At 44.0% G+C, this 20,075-nt stretch overlaps 1 protein-coding gene across 1 annotated transcript in view; it reads right to left on the bottom strand.

Annotated features, from left to right (window-relative positions):
- Nucleotides 1-246: 246 nt before the first annotated feature.
- The window catches only part of LOC105489465 (steroid 5 alpha-reductase 1), a 37,672-nt gene continuing 17,843 nt past the window's right edge, over nucleotides 247-20,075 (bottom strand). The window contains exons 2-5 of the mRNA XM_011754293.2: nucleotides 18,125-18,291; nucleotides 13,950-14,051; nucleotides 7,357-7,507; nucleotides 247-1,260 (exon numbers count right to left, since the gene is read on the bottom strand). Of these exons, the coding sequence (XP_011752595.1) occupies nucleotides 1,194-1,260; nucleotides 7,357-7,507; nucleotides 13,950-14,051; nucleotides 18,125-18,291 (487 nt within the window). The 3' untranslated portion in view covers nucleotides 247-1,193. The remainder of the gene's footprint in view (nucleotides 1,261-7,356; nucleotides 7,508-13,949; nucleotides 14,052-18,124; nucleotides 18,292-20,075) is intronic.

Below are 20,075 nucleotides of genomic sequence, written 5' to 3' on the forward strand. Positions count from 1 at the left end.
TTCATCAAGATAAAAAGCAGTATGGCAATGTTTTTATCAAAGTAGAATTCAAGTCATGAAGCATTCAACAGGAAGATTATTTTATACTGATAACAGGTACAGGCTATGAGGGAAAAGCTTTGCAAAGCAGCAACAGCAAAACAGAAAGCAAAAAACAATTAGAAGAAGATTAGCTATGGAAGAAAAAGAAGGCTGTAGAGAATCTTAACAATATAATTATTATGTTTCAATCGACAAAGAACAGGATAAATCTTAAAAAGTGGTCTTTTTATTGTTACAGAAGGTAATCATTCTTTACACTACAACAGAAAACTCAAAATCCACAAAGGAGAAATTTCACAGACAATAATCTCTACTATATCCATACGTGGAGAACAGAACAAAAAACTAGGTCTAGACTAGAGGACAAAGAGAAACCATGTCAGACCAGAGCATATTGATGGCTCATGGTGAGTGACCCATGGCCTAAAGGTGCCTGTTTAGGGCCCAGGAGCCACTTGCACAGGCAAAGCAACTTACTCCGTCTAAACCACCACCAGCACCCCTCCCTGCCTGGTGATGTCACCTGGGGGGCTGGGCTGGAACAAGTCCAGATGCCTTTGCCCCTGCCTTGGAAGAGCCACCAGGAGCTTCCTCCTCTATCCCCAAGTTCTCCACTTACACACAGCACCTGACAATGAAGGTTGGCAAGTTTCCCCTGGGCCATGACTGCACAATGGCTACCCCCGGCCTCTGTGGCCTCTGAGAGAGAGCTCCAAGACATATCCCAGCCCTACAGGGGGAAAGCAACACTGCTGTTGACCTTGAAGGGATCACTGTAGGGGGCTATAGAAGGGATTGTGACATTTATTGTTCTGAAAATGCCATCAAAGACAGTTGTAAACTCTAGTCTTAGACACACTTGGCAAGACATAGCCAAAAGAGGTAAATTCGAAATTAGAACAAATGTCAGCAGTTATTAGCTGGAGTTTGAAATTCTGATCTGTTACACAGTAGGATACTTCAACCTCCATTTCAGTTTATTTAAGTACTTATTAGGTAGCTTGCAAAATTACTAGAAAAAATATTTCTAGAGGACATCTTGAAAATGATGAAGTAGCAGGAAAATTACAAAGATATAACTTATTTACAAAGTCCCTAGAGAAACACCATTGGAAAGCTTCAACTTGAAGATAATTTCGTTGAAAATGCACTTAAAACAAAAATGGAATTAGAATTTTTCTGAACTTTGGATACTCTTCAAATTTCTGGAGGTACCACCTAAAAATAAGAAAAAAAAATTTTAAGAGGGAATAATTCTGTCACTTAGACATTTAACAGATGCTAACAAAAGTGACAATATTTTTCATGACAAAAGACTATTCAGTTTTTAAATGTAGTAACAAAAACTTTGGCATTTCATACTTATAGTTTAATTTTGCCTATATCACGAAGAATTAAATATATCTAATCATAAAGTGTGATTCAGAAGAAGTAGCCCATAGAATTCAGCTTTCTTTCTGGAAGGAAAATTACTGACATTTGATGAAAATACTGAACAGCACGTTGTGGAGCTGTCTTTTCAGCCCCTGGGGAAAGCATGCAGGCTGGAGGAGGGGCAGGACCAAGTAGGTGCTTCTGAATATCTGCTGGTAGACTCTTAAGAGTTTTCTCCAGCCTGCAGTCGAGAACTACTGGCCTAGCCCAGGGTGTATAGAGTGGGCACCCAGCTGTGTACCAGGAGGCTCAGGAACAGCTCTTAGTAAGGATTCAGTGAAATCTGGGAAAATGTAGTACGGCGTTGTCCACAATTCAGCCTTGTGCTCAAAACAAACAGTATTTTCAGTTTTGATATAAATTGTATCAACGAAGGCATGCTCATTTGTTTTGGGGGTAATAGCCAGTTGGGAAAGGTGGCAACTAAGTGGATGGAGTAAAAATTAGAAATAATTTGACAACATGGAGAAATAGTCATAAAAAGGGAGTTTCTATAAACACACAAAGATTAACAGGCTAAAAATCATAAGAGAAAGCAATTAGCTCGCTGTTAATGTGGTAGAAACATATGAAGATGAGAAACTGAGAGGCAGTTGGCAAACCCCTGCTGGTCTTAGCTAAGTTTAACACCGGAATCCACAAATAGAGAATTCGAACATACTGGGCGGCCACGTTTACTTTTTTATGTTCTGTGTCCCCAAAAACACATGTAATAAGAACAATTCTAAGAAGTCGGTCAGGACTTCCAGGTCAAGTATCACTTCCCCTGGCATGAGGCCTTTAGACTGCAGCCTTTCCAGCTATGTGGCTCAGTGGTGGCACATGGACCCGAGTGCCCAACACACAACGTGGCCAAGCCCAACAGCTGGTGTGAAACCTGTGAAAGTGGATTGCAAACATGTTCGCTGGTTAGAGGCTGAAGGTTTTCACAGCTGGTGTGAAGCCTGTGGAAGTGGATTGCAAACATGTTCGCTGGTTAGAGGCTGAAGGTTTTCACAGCTGGTGTGAAGCCTGTGGAAGTGGACTGCAAACATGTTCGCTGGTTAGAGGCTGAAGGTTTTCACAGCTGGTGTGAAGCCTGTGAAAGTGGACTGCAAACATGTTCGCTGGTTAGAGGCTGAAGGTTTTCACAGCTGGTGTGAAGCCTGTGGAAGTGGACTGCAAACATGTTCGCTGGTTAGAGGCTGAAGGTTTTCACAGCTGGTGTGAAGCCTGTGAAAGTGGATTGCAAACATGTTCGCTGGTTAGAGGCTGAAGGTTTTCACAGCTGGTGTGAAGCCTGTGAAAGTGGATTGCAAACATGTTCGCTGGTTAGAGGCTGAAGGTTTTCACTGCTGGTGTGAAGCCTGTGGAAGTGGATTGCAAACATGTTCGCTGGTTAGAGGCTGAAGGTTTTCACTGCTGGTGTGAAACCTGTGAAAGTGGACTGCAAACATGTTCGCTGGTTAGAGGCTGAAGGTTTTCACTGCTGGTGTGAAGCCTGTGGAAGTGGACTGCAAACATGTTCGCTGGTTAGAGGCTGAAGGTTTTCACAGCTGGTGTGAAACCTGTGAAAGTGGATTGCAAACATGTTCGCTGGTTAGAGGCTGAAGGTTTTCACAGCTGGTGTGAAACCTGTGAAAGTGGACTGCAAACATGTTCGCTGGTTAGAGGCTGAAGGTTTTCACAGCTGGTGTGAAGCCTGTGGAAGTGGACTGCAAACATGTTCGCTGGTTAGAGGCTGAAGGTTTTCACAGGCCTGCTGGGATCCAGGCCATCCACCCCTTGCAAGTGCCGGAGAGCTTCCCCACGGGACAGCGGCACTGGATGCCGCACAGGGACATAGCGGGTGAGCTCCTGTCTCCCAGAAACTGCCCATGGAAGATGGGCACCCTGGCCCGAAAAGTCAAGGGCAGAGTACAAGACAGCAGGAGAGCCTGAAATGGGCAAACACGAGAGGGCAGGCGGGAGACAGGACACACAGGACTGCCGCAGGACGCCGAGAAAACGGTCCTTCCAGCCAGGCTAGGCAGCAAGGCTGGGCTCCGTGACATCAGAAAGAACACGTGTGAGGTCAGGATGTTCTCACATAATGAAGGGATGTTGGCTGAAGAGGTTAAATGTATTTCACAGAAACCATTATATGGAAATAAAATATTTATTGTTAAATGATTAAATTTTTCTCACTCCTTAGAATACCTTTAAATTTTGCCTTTAAAGAGAATATTTGTTAGCAACCCAGCACAGTTGACTGTTTCTGACCTAGAGTTTAACTATCAATGCAATCATTTATGAATTTAAATACTAATTATTTTAGAAAGAATTTCATTGTAATACAGTTTTGTTTTTAGAACATTATAATCCGGCCAGGCATAGTGGCTCACGCCTGTAATCTCAGAACTTTGGGAGGCCAAGGCGGGTGGATCGTGAGGTCAGGAGATCAAGACCATCCTGGCTAACGTGGTGAAACCCCATCTCTTACTAAAAATACAAAAAAATTAGCCAGGTGCCTGTAGTGCTAGCTACTCGGGAGGCTGAGGCAGGAGAATGGTGTGAACCTGGGAGGCGGAGCTTGCAGTGAGGCAAGATCGCGCCCCAGCACTCCAGCCTGGGCGACAGAGCGAGACTGTCTCAAAAAAAAAAAAAAAGAAGAACATTATAATCCATCAAATGGAGTGCAAGGAATAGATCCTTGGCATGGTTTCTTTTGGAATACGTTTATTTGATGGCTTGATTAGTTGGGTTTATGAAAATATTTTTTTAAAAAGAGTTTTTATTTTATTCTCAGCTTGTAAGTCCTACATTTCTGAACATAATTCTGCAAAACTGAATTGATTAATTCTTCAGGACTTAAAACTGGTTTCACACTGACACCAATTTAAACAGCAAATGGATGACAAAGAGCTCTTTCAACTCATGAATTCTTCTGCAAAGAGTATCTTTGGGTTTTTATTAGCAAAGACTTTCATTTAGATCACTGAGTTACTTATTTTCCATTTCTATACGTTTCATATTCATATACTGAGAGGGGTTTTCCTGTTTCCTGATTTCTTCTGAAGAAACATCTTTACCACTGCCTTGGTGTGCCCGTGTTCAATCTTATGCTGATCCATGTTTTTTTAAATGTCAGTGTTATCTCATTTGTTTAAGAGAAATGAGACATTACTTGCTTCTTCACATCAAATATTAGGAATGTAAAAGGATGGCATCTTCACCGGGAAGCATGGCCCAGGCCGGGTGCAGTGCTGGGGGCAGCGGGGGCAGCGGGGGCAGTGCTGGGGGCAGCGGGGGCAGAGGGGAGGAAGTCACACTCTAGAATGTATATTTAGAGTGATGACGTAGTATCTCAACCAAACCTGTGACAACAAAGTCATGTGGCAGAGGAGAAAACAGAAGGGTTCACAAATCATACTCCTGCCCTTACTTTCCCAGTCAATTTTAAATGGCCGGAAAGCTGGTGTATCAGTTCCCTGTGGCTGCTAGAACAAAGTTACCGCACGCTGGGTGGCTTATAATAACGGCCATCGAATTCTCTCCCAGTTCTAGAAGCCAGAAGTTGGAAATCAAGGGGGCAGCAGGGCTCCGCTCCCTCTGGAGGTTCAGGGAAGGTTCCAGTCCCATCTCCCCCAGCTCTGGTGGTGCCACGTGTTGTTCCTGGGCTCGTGGCTGCATCGCCCCTGCCTCTCTGTCCATCTTCCCGTGGCCTTCCCACTCTGTGTGATCACCTGGTGTATGTCTGTATCCACGTTTCCCCTTCTCATCTCAACTGAATACGTTCCCCAGTAAGGTTGCTTTCACAGGTACCAGGGCTTAGGACTCCCATATGACTTTTTGGCGAACACAGTTCCCAGCACAGAAGGCCCATTCCTGGCCCACAGTGTTTCTGCCATGCCTGGCATCGAGCCTCCTTCTCAAACCCTCTCTGCCTTCGGCACTCACTCAACTTTCTGCAGACCCCTCTGTTTTTCTCAGCAGCTACAGGATTTAGGTAGGTCCTGGCTCTGATTTTGTTCTCCTCACTCTCTATGCGTGAAAATACCAGGTCCCTGGCACAATGGAGTGTCTTGAAAGAATGAAGGGTGCTGCCCTGAGAGCTCTCATCAGCTCTCACATTTATGCTATCACTTCTTCAAGTATTAGACAAAGAGGCCAGCCACGTTGGCTCACACCTCTAATCCTAGCACTTCAGGAGGCTGAGGTGCGAGGATTACTTGAGTCCAGGAGTTCAAGACCAGCTTGGGCCATATACTGAGACCACAATTCTACAAAAAATATAAAAAATTAGCCAGGCCTGGTGGCGTGTGCCTGTAATCCCAGCTACTTGGGAGGCTGAGGTGGGAAGATCGTTTGAGCCCAGGAGGCAGAGGTGGCAGTGAGCTGAGATTGTGCTACCGCATTCCAGCCTGAGTGACAGAGCGAGATGCTGTCTTTAAAAAAAAAAAAAAAAAAAAAAACTAGACAAAGAGATACTTCAGATATGACCTTTCTTCTTATTATCTCCAATAATCATCCTTTGCATCTGCAAACACGTGGTGAGGCTGGGAAGTACACCTAGGTACTTTTCCCACTATACCATGCTATCAATCTATTCTTCTTTTAGCTTTTTCTCTCTGTCCTCAGTCCCAAAAAAGATGATAAACTCCATGAAGAAGGACAGAGTTATACATTTTTGCACACCTCATAGCACTGGCAGCTTTGGAGATTTTGGTTAGATGTTTTGAGTGGATGAAGCGAGTGGCTCAGGGCACACGGTAAATGTGCATACCAGGCTGGCTGCTTGCTAAGCCCAGTCTCCATCATTTATTGTCAGGGACACACGCCCATGTCAGGGCAGGTAAAGATTCCACGCTGTGGCTGAGATCTCTTCCTGTCAATGAGACGGGGCTCCTGGCAAGCCTCAGACTCTGCTCCTTGATCCTCAGTTTCCTCAACCATTGGATTAGAAAGGTGTTCTCTAAATTCACTTCAGCCTTGACATCCTTTGATTTCTTTCTTTCTTTCTTTCTTTTTGAGACTGAGTCTTACTCTATCAACCAGGCTAGAGTGCAGTGGCACGATATCAGCTCACTGCAACCTCCACCTCCCAGGTTCAAGTGATTCTTGTGCCTCAGCCTCCCGAGTAGCTGGGATTACAGGCAACCGCCACCATGCCTGGCTAATTTTTGTATTTTTAGTAGAGATGGGGTTTCACCATGTTGGCCAGGCCAGTCTTGAACTCCCGACCTCAAGTGGTCCACTGGCCTCGGCCTCCCGAAGTGCTGGGATTACAGGTGTGAGCCACCGTGTCCAGTCCCTTTGATTTCTTTATGAGTGTGTTGGTCAAATGGCTCACAAGCCCTTTGGGGGATCAGATGAAAGGCAAGGACCTGGTCTCTGGAAAATGTCATTTTAGGGGGCACATAGAGCCTCTGTAGCCCATTAAGGACCCCAGGTTCAGAGCCATGGCCTGAGTCACCACATAGCTAGAGAGCTCTGTGTGCACGAGTTCTGCCAGTGTTGCCGGGCTCTGGGCTTCACCTTCCTCTTCAGAATTCCTCAACCTGCAGCATTCGCAAGCTGGCCATTGGCTGTGCTCAGTCAGGGTTCTGTTTTAATCAGTGTTTCCCACTCAGAGCCCCGAATCCCCTGCTTGGTGTCCAGCTGCACCACTGAGTCCAGCAATGTCAATTCAGAGAGGCTAAGGACGTGGTGTAGAGAACAACTCTGCTTATGTGGCTCTGACAATTCCTTAGAGCTGGGTGATTCTACAGCTATCGGTTTAGTTTTGTACTTGTTTGGTCAAAGCACAGAATAAACTGGAATTCAGCAATTTAAATGAACACTTCAAAAATCTATCCTGAAAAAGAGTAATAATATAGTCAAAGAACAAATTACAAATGGTAAAAGTGTTTCAAAACTTACTGATGATGCTCTTTTGCTCTACCAGATAAAAAACAAAATGTGAAGAAAGCAAAAGCTGCGCCTTGGACAGACCAGCTGGCCAGGGCATAGCCACACCACTCCATGATTTCTCCAAAATAGTTGGCTGCAGTTACGTATTCAAATAAGCCTCCTAGAAGAAAACACAGACCAAAGTAGTACATTTACTACAAAATGAAATATAGACTTCAGAGATGCTAGTGAATACTTACCTGGAGAACATAAATTCAAGAACGGAAAAATATTTCCCTTATAGGATGTTAATCAATAAGACATATCCAGCATTACATGGTTTACTAATTCATATCACAGCTTCTGATCATCAACTACATATATATATCAATACCCGTCTATGTGAATACATGCATGTACAGTTACAGTGGAAGACACCACTAAACCACTGCACCTGTTGATGGATCATGCAAGCAGAGAATACAGAGTAACAACTAACAATGAACTAGCAAGTAAAATGGACCTAAATAGAACCCTAGAGCAATGAGTGACGAAGATATTCACTTTCAAGCACAGATTCATTCATTCATTCATTCATTCATTCATTCATTCATTCATCACATCTTCACAAATGCGCTGAGTCAGTATTATGGGCCAGGCCCTGCCCAGGCACTTGGACAGACCCCCTCCCCACATCTAGAACCATAAACCCCAGTGTCATGAACAAAGAGAGCATGCAGCACATGGAGGGGGAGGAGTAGTGAGGGGCAGGGCACAGTAGTGAGGGGCCCGGGAACTGGGATGGGGTGGAGGAGGTCACCATCACAGAGTGGCTGGGAACAAGCCTCACAGGGAAGGTGAAGGTCGATTCAAGGCTTGCAAGTGAGGGCCAGCCTGGCAGGTGCTGGGGGTGCTCTCAGGAGTGCTCCAGGCAAGAGAAGAGATGCAGCAAAGGCCCTGAGGCGGAGAGCAATGGCTGGCACACTCCAAGGACCAGACGAGGGGCAGGGAGAGGGGTCCTAGCAGAGAAGGAGGGCAGGAGGCCCCTCCTTGGGACTTGGGACTCACCCTCAGGCTGTAGCTTTGTGGCTACTCAAGTGTGTTCTAGAGAGGCCTGATGTATTCTGCCCTGGGTTCCAGTTGGGCACTATGTCTGCAGAGCTGAGAAAATTCGGAAGGCATATAAGGACAGAGCATTTTTTAAAAAATTAGGCCGGGTGCGGTCGCTCACGCCTGTAATCCCAGAACTTTGGGAGGCTGAGGCAGGTGGATCATGTGAGGTCAGGAGTTCCAGATCAGCCTGGCCAACATGGTGAAACCTTGTCTCTGCTGAAAATACAAAAATTAACTAGGTGTGATGGTGCACGCCTGTAGTCCCAGCTACTCGGGAAGCTGATGAATAAGAATCGCTTGAACCCAGGAGGCACAGGTTGCAGTGAGCCGAGATCGTGCCATTCATTGCACTCCAGCCTGGGTGACAGAGTTAGACTCTGTCTCAAAAAAAAAAAAAAGACAAACTGATTACACCCGAAGTCATAAGACCAATTTCAACAAATACTGCAGCGTAGGGTGGAGACTAGCTCTCTGAGCACACTGCAACCTACGTGCATGGTGCATGAGGGCTTTGGCTGGAGCTGAGATGATTTTTTTTTTTTTTTTTTTGGAGTTTTGTATTTTTAGTAGGGATGGGGTTTCACCGTGTTGGCTAGGCTGGTGTCGAATTCCTGACCTCAGGTGATCCACCTGTCTCAGCCTCCCAAAGCGCTGGCATTACAGGTGTGAGCAACGGCGCCCAGCCTGAGATGGTCTATTTTTTAAAAAGAAAGAAAATGGTTTTGCTGAGCCCAAGACAGCAAAGTGCTTTTCTTTTTCTTATTTAAGGAAGGTGGGGGTGTGTAGATGCTTGCAATATTGAGCTTTCTACTACTTTTGTGTAAGCTTGAAATAATTCATAATTATAAAATAATACTGATATGGTTTGATTTTGTGTCCCCACCCAATCTCATCTTGAACTGTGATCCCCACAGGACAAGGGAGGAACCCAGTGGGAGGTGACTGGATCATGGGGGCAGTTTCTTGTGCTAGTGAATTCTCATGAGATGTAATTGTTTGAAAGTATGAGGCAGGTCCCCCTTCGCTTGTTCTCTCTTCTGCCGCCCATGTGAAGGTCTTTGCTTCCCCTTCGCCTTCTGCCATGATGGTAAGTTTCCTGAGTCCTCCCCAGCCATGCGGAACTGTGAGTCAATTAAACCTCTTTTCTTCATAAATGACCCAGACTCAGGTAGTTCTTTATAGCAGAGTGAAAACAGACTAATACAAATAGCAACATTCATTGACAAACAAACTTTTTAATGACAATATAATACATAAAAATATCAAACTTAATGCCCAATAAATAGAATGTCATTCACAATGTGTGGGCATATGCACCTGCAGAAGCGCCTGCAAGAATGGACCCAAAGCATTCACAGCGCTGTTCCCTCTGAACCGTGGAGCTTAGTCACTGTCACTTTCTTATTCACCCATTTCTGTAACTGCTTCAACTTTCTACAAGATGACATTAATGATCATCTGTATTTCAACAGAGCCCTGGGCAGCTGAATCCCAGACGTGGAAGGACCTTTGCACCCCGTCCTGCAGATGCCAGTCACCCAAAGGGCAGACAGCCTGTGGGGAGGGCTGGGGCCATGATGCCTTCAAGCATGCAGCCTGCTCAGTGAACCTTCTCTCAGAGGGTCCAGTGTGGGGCACATTATTTGGTGGAACCATATGGGTGGACCAGTAAGCATGTAATTAGACCGGAAAACCTGGAGATGCCAATCTGCCAAAAAATGTCTTGAGACACAGGCTGCTTACAGATGCTGCATTACAAAACCACAAACTGGTCGTCACACACAGCCCACAGCACTTGCCCTAAACCCTAGTTCAGCCTGTATGTACCGACTATGGGCATCCTATCTGTGCACCTCTCTTTATCTCTTTATTTGTTCGTTTTGTCACTTGCTCTTTTGACGCTAACCAGTTACGGCACCATTATTAACAGAGTCCTGGGAAGCGTTTCTGAAAGACCTCACGTAATCACTGGATGTAGACGGCACACCTGTGTATTAGAAACCATGAGTGTGTCATGTAAAAACACCCTGCAAATTAAGAGTCTGCAGTGAGGGGGGCCAGTCACAAAGCCGACCATGGTGGAGTCCTCATGGGGCTCAGCACCCAGACTACCTATACCTGTAGTCTTCAAAACCTGACAGATTTTACACGAGGGACTCCAAAGCTAGGATAAAATTTTGGCTTCCACATTCCTTGGGCCTCTCATGGTGCCGCCTCTAAGGCCTTGGCACTGAATGTTGCCCTGAAGAATCTAACAAACTTTCCCTTATGAGCCACTCACAGCATGTGCAGATGATCATCACTGTTTCCTGTCGACTTTCCCTGGTAGAGGGTGTGCACTTGCAAATGGCAGACGCTCTTGCGTCTTGTTTTACTTCACAAAAGCTTTCTTGAATTCGTTTTTAAAATATGTTCTGTTCCAATGCTTTGGATTTCTTCTTCATGGACTTCAGCGTGCCTAGGATGGATGTATTTTCCCTACTTCTCCAGCTATCACCAAAAACGTCATTCACAATAAGAATTTTTTTTTTTTTTTTTTTTTGACAGGGTCTCCCTCTGGAGTGCAGTGGCGTGATTGAGGTTCACTGTAGCCACGAACTCCTGGGTTCAAGTGATCCTCCCACCTCAGCCTCCTGAGTGGCTGGGACTACAAGTGTGCACCACCATGCCTGGCTAATTTTCTTTCATTTTTCTTGTAGAGATGGGGGTCTGGCTATGTTGCCTAGGCTGGTCTCAAACTCCTGGCCTCAAGTGATCCTCCTGCCTCAGCCTCCCAAAGTATTGGGATTACAGGTATGAGCCACTGCACCCAGTCTAGGTATCATATTCTTTGCTTTTTCATTTCTATCTTCTGACATACTTCTGTGGTGTTTTTTTTTTTTTTCCTGGTCTTGTGGGCCTTTTAATTTAATGATTAGAAATAAAGAATTTTGATCTTGTCTGATCTTGAAAGCTAAGCAAGGTCGAGCCTAGTTAGTACTTGGATAGGAGAAATTAAAAATTTTAGAAGCATTTTCTTTCTTAAGTCTCATGTGTCCCATGTCACCTGCACCGACATCTGGTGCTACTTCCTGCTGCCTGAGAGTCGCAGCCAAGCTTCTACATCTCCTTTGGCCTATCTGTTCTCAGAGATGCCATTGATGGCCATAGGCCGTCGGGAAGCTGGGTTGATTACTAGCTGCAGGAAGGAGGCTATGCACTGTAGGGAAATGTGGCAGGGAGGGGTCTCCCTTTACTGAGACAGAAAATAAGCTAAGTTTGTAGATTGCAGGTTCATTGCAGGTGTTCTTCAGCTGACGGGTATAGACCCTGCAACTGCTCCATTCACATTTTATTTGTATTTTTTACGTTTTTGAGACAGAGTCTCACTCTGTCGCCCAGGCTGGAGTGCAGTGGCATGATCTTGGCTAACTGCACCCTCTGCCTCCCAGGTTCAAGCGATTCTCGTGTCTCAGCCTTGTCTCAGCCTCCTAAGTAGCTGGGATTACAGGCATGTGCCACCACACCTGGCTAAATTTTGTGTTTTTAGTAGGGATGGGGTTTTACCATGTTGGCCAGGTTGGTCTTGAACTCTGGACCTCATGTGATCTGCCCAACTCGGCCTCTCAAAGTGCTGGGATTACAGGTGCAGCCACCACGCCTAGCCTCCATTCACATTTTAAAACTCATGTTGGAATTTTGATTACAATTTTCCCCTGCTTTGTGAAACATGTTTCTGCTCAGGTAAGTTTTGCTGCTTCTTTGCTGTCCCAATGTTATGACTGCACAGATTTGGGGATCATACCTTTTTTGTTCTTCAGGTTTCAATATGTTGGATTAGAACAAGGATCAGACATGAGAGCAGGAAATGGAGGGAAAGAGGCTGAAAAGTTTTTGTGGCATCTCAACTACTGTGGGACAGTGGACAGGACCCTCTGTATGAGGCATGTCAGGCCTTTCCGTGACCAGCCTGGCCCAGGAGGGCCCTCCCATGGGATCCTGCCATCTCTGGGGATGCCCTTTCTTTTGGAAGTGGTGTTTCTCAAATCTGCCAGTCTGTGGCTTCTGGCATCTTCTGCACCTTTTCATTCTGCCTCCCCCAGGACTGTGCTCTCTCCCTTCTTTGTCTGGCTCATGGCAGCCCCTCCTTAGGACAGGGCCCTCTCCTTCAGGGGACAAACACTTGCCAATGAACCTGGAATCATGCTGTTCCCCATGCAAGGGTGCTGGGCACAAAGCGAGGGGGCCACCATCCAGCTTACATTGCACTTTCTCAGCCACTGTACCTGCCAGAGGAAGTGGCTCCTTGGGATGACCCCATGAGGGTGCAGTTTGCTTATAAGCTCAACACCAAAGAGGGGATTCTTCCCCAATCCACCCAGGGGCTGAATGGGTGATCAGCAGCCTGTCTAGGACTCTGTCATGTTTTCTCTTCTCTGCCGCTTCTATCATACTACCATCACGTGTGGAGCTGGCTTTGCTGATTCCAGGTTCTCAGGATCACAGTTTTAGTAATTTGGGATTTGGAGCATTGTTTGTTTTTGTTGCTATTCTCATATGGTTTCTCAGAACATAAGTGGAAGAAGTTCAAACTAAGTGATGTCATGCCCTTTCTCCATTAAAGTTTTAGATTTCTGTACTTTAAAAGTTTTTTTTCTGAAACTCTGTTGGTTTCTAGTCCTTTTTATGGTACATTGCTTCTTTACTCCTAATTGTAATTACTCGTTATAAAAAGCATTTAAAGTACTCACTTTATAATGTTTCCATTAATTCTAACATCTGAAATCTTTCACATTGAATTACATTCTCCCTCATGGTGCTGTACTTCCTTGTGGGTTCTGTACCTTGTGACCGTACCTCTTACTCTGTGGAGTGTGGCACATTGGGTTCTTTGAGACTCAGGTTGAATGCAGATCCCCTTGGGGATCTGGGCTTTTGCTGGCCAGGAGAATCCACCACCACCCTAGGCCACGGAAATTAATTCACGGCTTGAGATTTTTCATACTATACAAGTAGTGCGAATCTGGGTTATAAACCAGCATGGGGGTTGGTGCCTCGTCACAAATTCTCAAAAGACACGCTCCAGATTCCATCATTCACCTAGATCTTGTCCTCTGATGATTACTTCCTTTCTTGATAGTATACTGATGTGTTTAAGAAGATTTTCAAAATATTCCAACATTTTAAAATGTTTTCAGAGGAGGGTCAAAGTATCTATTTCATTATACTGCTAGAAACAGAAGTGTCAGACACTCCTTGTAAATCATACGTTCTTCCTCATCCTCTCTTTCCAAGCACAGATATAACTGGACTTTCTGCTTTGTTTAATAACTGTTCAGTTAGCCAGATTTGGTTCTTTTGTTATTCTAATAAGACAATAACAACAGCACTTGTTATTAATAATGATGATTTACACTGAAAACTTGTAGCTAATAAATACCATGCTACTACTTCTTAGAGCTGGCAACACTAAAATAGACAGGCACCATGGCACACAACTTTCACAGAAATTCTTCACTTTCAGTACGTACCCCTTGGTATTTTGTATCCAGTGTCTCCTGGTTTTCTGAGATTCCTTAGGATATGATCTGAATGGATGTTTATCAACATACCCGCTAACCACAAGCCAAAACCTAAAGGAAAAAAATTGCAAGATGATTATGGCTAATAAACCATAAAATTTCACTACGAGCCCCAGCCTGACTGAACAGTATTATTGCAACCCTTCATATTACCATTGTTAGTGCAACATATTAGCCATAACTGATAGTAAAAACCATCAAGCACCTTTGTCAGGTATGCTAAGCAGGGCTTTGTTTTTCTAATAATACACATACATCATCTAATGTATTCAAAATATTTTGACCTGATCATCACAGTGTACATTTTCAGGATGACAGGTATGGATAGAAATCTGACTTGGGCACAAGGTTCCTTTCCAGGGAGCATCAGGGAGTCAGCCCACCAAACAGACTCATCCCATTTATTTCTCACAAAATCTGCGTGAGGCAATGCTACCATCTCCACCACATGGATCAGGAGGGGTGATGCTCCTGTGCTGCTCTGTCACCACTGGCTGTACACTGCCCCTTGAGGGGTGGCAGTTCCTAGGAGCCGATCTCTGGTCTTCTCTTACTTACAACCTCATTTGAACAAATTAATGCACGTCCACGTTTCCCCTACCGCAGAATTCCTACAGGCTCATCAATCAGCATTCCTCGGTCAGTCCTTCTTCCTCGGTTCCTACAACAGTCTACCATGGCTGGCTGCACGGCTCTCCCCAGAATCCCACGGTATCCCCAGTGTTCTCTCCTATTCTAACAAATCTGCAGGGATTTTTCATCACTTAAAGGAGAGTTCTTAGTATTACATCAATTAATTCCATCAAGAAAACGCTCAAGGCCAAAACAGTGCCTTATAAAAGAAATATTGATAAAAAGGGGTTAACTTGATGGTTCTGATATACTTTTTTAAAATGTGAAAGACAGATGCTGCTTAATGCTGGCATTTAGTTCAATATTAAATCAATGTACACGTGGGGTATCATTATTATTTGAGTCATCACATCAGTGACATTGAACACTTTTTCACAGAACTAGGACATGGAAAACCTTCTGGTCTATGGCAAGGGTTTCAAGATTTCTTCCTTCTGATTTTGCCACTGTAATCAGCTTTTTTTTTTCTAAGCAGTTCATACCACGTTTTATAATAGGTTTTGTAAGTCATTTATTGGATCCATACATTTATAGTTGATTTGCTACCTTTTGGGGATTTTAGTATTTCACTCCTAGGTAATTGGGCTTCCAATACGAGGTTCTAGAAAGAAATCATGTTGTCTAAATAACATGGCTACTTTATGTTTCTTCTAGGAGACAAGCTCCCTTTATTGCTTAGATTGGAAGAAAACTAGTACTTGTGTTCATCTAAGCTAAATATTTAATTCCATTTATAAGAATCTTAAAATCTAGCTAGGCACAGTGGCTCACACCTATAATCCCAGCACTTTGGGAGGCCAAGATGGGTAGATCACTTCAGGCCAGGAGTTCAAGACCAGCCTGGCCAACATGGTGAAACCCCATCTCTACTGAAAATACATAAATCAGCCAGGTGCGATGGTGCACACCTGTAATCCCAGCTACTCCAAGGCTGATGCACAAGAATTGCTTGAGCCTGGGAGGCACAGGTTGCCATGAGCCAAGACTGTGCCACTGCACTCCAGCCTGGATGACAGGCTGCCTCAAAAAAAAAAAAAATTCTTAAAATCTTTCTATAAAATATTTTAGATTAACCACTTTTGCTGTTTTGGAAAACCTTTTATTAGAAATTCTTTGCATGGTGGCTGACACCTGTAATCCCACCACTTTGGGAGGCCGAGGCAGGTGAATCACCTGAGGTCAGGAGTCCAAGACCAGTCTCGCCAACATGATAAAACCCTGTCTTTACTAAAAAAATACAAAAATTAGCTGGGCATAGTGACATGCACCTATAGTCCCAGCTAATCAGGAGGCTGAGGCAGGAGAATTTCTTGAACCCAGGAGGCAGAGGTTGCAGTGAGCCGAGATTGCACCACTGCACTCCAGCCTGGGCGATAGAGTGAGCCTCCATCTCAAAAAAAAAAAAAAAAAGAAAAAGAAAAAGAAATTTATTATTATTTGGTTATGACTTCATAGTAACTACAGTAGGCATAATTACTTATTTATGTAATTTCATGTCTGTTCCCTCATAAAAACAACTCTAGGCAATAAATATAACACACAAAACGTAACCTAGATTGTCTTCCAATTGGCATATTTTTTCCTTTTCAAATCCTTCTGTTTAATTGTAGAGAAGTCAAGAGGTCTGTATTTCTTGGTGTTTGGAATCTCTGACCAGCTTCACAGTCACCTCTACATGATGCGAACCATCCGCGGAGCTACTTTAAATAGGAGGGTTCTTTTGTTGTTGTTCATCATAGAAGTGAGTTCCACGAGACTCTCTAGTAAACATTTAAAATCTATATCTTCAGTTAAAAAGAAATTCCCTTTCCTCTTATTTCTTGTTGCCACTTGTGGACACTCAGCTTGGCGAGGCGGCAGAAATCACCACTCTGCCATTCACTGCGTCTAGATATCTTGGGCCAGCTGTGTAACTCTTCTGACCTTTCACATCTTATGGGCATCCTTTCTGCCTCAGAGAACATAGGGAGGCATAAATCGTGTGATTTGCATAGGAACTCAAAAGTCTGTTCTTCCTCTTGACAGGTAGGACAGAAGAAAATAAAGTAGTCAAAAAGCAGGTAAACCAAGAAGATATTTGGGGGTACTGTACAACAGTTTAGTACCAAACAATTTAGCCTAGCATTTCATGGAGGCACAGATTTCTGGGGCTAGAAAAGGATCCTGAAACGCCTTCTCAGCCAACCCTCCTTTTGTAGAGGAGGGACAGGTGTCTCACTGTAACGATCCTCAGGTATGGTGAAACCTTGGAATAAAATTCGAATTCACCGACAAAAAACATGACTGAGAAATGTGAAAGGGACCTCTCAGCAACAAAGTGCTATCCAAGTGTTAGTTTATTTCTATGATTATAAATTAATACTCATGGAGAAGCAGACAAATGCAATGTCAGGTTATTTTATGTAGCTTAAGGGGAAGTACTGCAGGGTAGTTTCCAAATCTGACAGACTATAACTTTTAGCATGCTGCCGTTGTGAGTAAGCTTCACCTCAGCATGGTTTAATATCTAAATGCTAGGATAGACTAAACAAATACATAGAAGAATCTTTCTTACATACAAGACTCCTGAGTTGGTTTTTTTGTTTTTTTTTTTTTTTTTTTTGAGACACAGTCTCACTCTGTCACCCAGGCTGGAACGCAGTGGCACAATCATGGCTCACTGCAGCCTTGACCTCCTGGCCTCAGGTGATCCTCCCACCTCAGTGCCTCTGAGTAAGCTGGGACCACAGGTGTGTGTCACCATGCCCGGCTACATTTTTGTATTTTGTGTAGAGATGCAGTTTTGCGACGTTGCCCAGGCTGGTCTTGAACTCCTGGATTCAAGTGATTCTGCCCACCTCAGCCTCCCAAAGTGCTAGGATTACAGTGGGAGCCACTGCATCCAGCCAGATGATGAATTTTTAATGCTCTTGAAAATATCGTTGATGGCTGTTTTATTTTCATTTTTGCTCAGAACTTAGAAAGTTATAATTAGAGGTTGAAAATGTACATTAATTCACATCAACTGACACAAACAAAAAAATTCATCAACTTCATAAACCTAAAAGTTGATTCAAGTTCATAGAATCACAAAAGCTGCACTGTAGGAAGATAACCCAGACTGGGTTTTTCTCATGTCACAGAAGGAACCGCAGGAGGTTTGGGTCCTGTCTTAGATTAAGTGGTCAATGAGTGGCCAAAGTGTCTCAATCTTTAGTCCCTGCTCATTCTGCTACAGTGCGCTGCTATTTTTGGGTTCTTGGCCTGACCAGGCACCTGTGCTTCAGTGCCTGCCCATGCGGGGGAAGGTTCCCATCACCTGCATCACCTCCCTGCCCCGAGCTGTGCTGAGACAGCTGGGCTGTCCCATGGGGACTCCGGGGTCCTGCTGCTCTCTCTGCTGTGAGTCTTTGTTCTCACAGGAAGCTTGGACTTCTCATTAGAAACCACTGGGACATCAACATAAAAGCAGTGATGTGAACGAGGCGGAGTTCACTGCTGTGGACACTCACCTATTAGAAAACGGGGATCTGTTACCCAGTCATCAGCATACACTGCCCAATGGCTCAAGTATCTGCTTTGCAAATAGCCGTTAAAGGTACAGAACATAATCGCCATTGTACACGCCAACAGTGGCATAGGCTTTCCTCCTCGCATCAGAAATGGGTAAATTAAGCACCTTAGGAAACAAGAAACAGGCACAAATTTTTAAAAAATTAAAGATAATCATTTCTGTAATCCTGTCTTAAATGATTTGGGTTTTAAATCTTACTTTCTTGTACAAACGTCATCCTCAGTAACATTCATACTGATTTATTATATCTAAGCTAAAAGTGGATTTTGACTTTAATTTTATTTTTTGAGACAGGTTCTTGCTGTGTTGCCCAGGCTGCAGTGCAGTGGCATGATCATGGCTCACTGCACCCTTGAGCTCCAGGGTTTAAGCAATCTTCCTGTCCCAGCCTCTCGAGTAGCTGCGACTACAAGCATGTGCCACCACACTTATTATTATTATTATTATTATTATTATTATTATTATTATTTTGTAGAGACCAGGTCTCACTCTGTTGCTCAGGCTGGTCTCAAATGCCTGCCTCAAGTGATCTCCCTGCCTTGTCCTCTCAAAATGCTGGGATTATAGGTGTGAGCCACTGTATCCAGCCAAAAAGCAGACTTTTAAATAAAGCATTACCACGTTTCAATTATGTTCACCACAGTGTACAAACTCCAGATTCTACTTACATACAATATAAAACAGAATACATTGAATTTAGGTAAACTAGGGGCTTCAAGAGGCTTTCAAAATTTCCACTATCCTAAAACCATTAACTAGTCCTAGTCTGAGCAATAAGATTTGGAACACATCATCACATCATCCATCACCACTGCAATGGCTTCCATTCACTGAGCACTTTCACCTGCTAGCCCCGCCCCCCATTCCCCCTGCGACTCCTTGCCCCCCCACCTCAGCTAACCCGGCAGAGGCACTCTTATCCACATTTGATAGAGCATAAAATTAAGACTCAGAGTGGTTAAGTAAGCTGCTCATGGCCACGGGCTAGTGAGTGGCTGAGATTAAACGTAAATTGGGGCAATTAAAATATCATGTTCTGTTGTACCACACTGGCTTAGATGCACTTTAGTAAAGGTTTAACGAGTGAAAATAAAAGGACAAGAAATTAGAAAATTATAAAGAGAATGCAAAATGTTATTCTCTGTTTGAATTTTCTTTTTAATATCAGTGTATAACACACTGAAAGAGGGGACATCACTACATATGCTACAGACCTTAAAAGGATAATAAGGAACTCTTTTTTTTTTTTTTTTTTTCTTCAAGACAGGGTCTTTTTCTGTCACCCCGGCTAGAGTGCAGTGGGGCAATCATGGCTCACTGCAGCCTCAACATCCTAGGCTCAAGTGATCCTCCTGCCTCAGCTTCCTGAGTAGCTGGGACCTCAGGCACATACAACCACACCTGGTTAATTTAAAAACTTTTTTTTGTAGAGACAGGGTCTCTCTGTGTCTGGTCTCTAGTTCTGGTCTTGAACTCCTGGGCTCACATGATCCACCCAGATAATAAGGAACTATTATGAACAACCTTATACCAATAAATTTGACAACTTGATGAAATAGACAAAGTCCCTGAAAGACACAGATGACCAAAACTGACCCAAGAAGGAAGACAACATGAATAGCACTGTTAGCAATGAAATAAATCCAGTTTAGACTTAGGAAATTCTAGAAAAGGCAAAATGAGACTCAGGGGAGAGGATTAACTACAAAGATTAACTTTCCCTTTTTGGGCAATATTACTGCTCTCTGTATATTAATAGATTGTGAAGGGTGGGCAGGCAAGATGGCTGAATAGGAACAGCTCCAGTCTGCAGTTCCCAGTGAGACTGACACAGAAGGTGTGTGATTCCTGCATTTCCAACTGAAGTACCTGGCTTATCTCACTGGGAC

Source organism: Macaca nemestrina, chromosome 6 (genome assembly GCF_043159975.1).
Source record: "Macaca nemestrina isolate mMacNem1 chromosome 6, mMacNem.hap1, whole genome shotgun sequence".
Taxonomy (NCBI): Eukaryota; Metazoa; Chordata; class Mammalia; order Primates; family Cercopithecidae; genus Macaca; species Macaca nemestrina.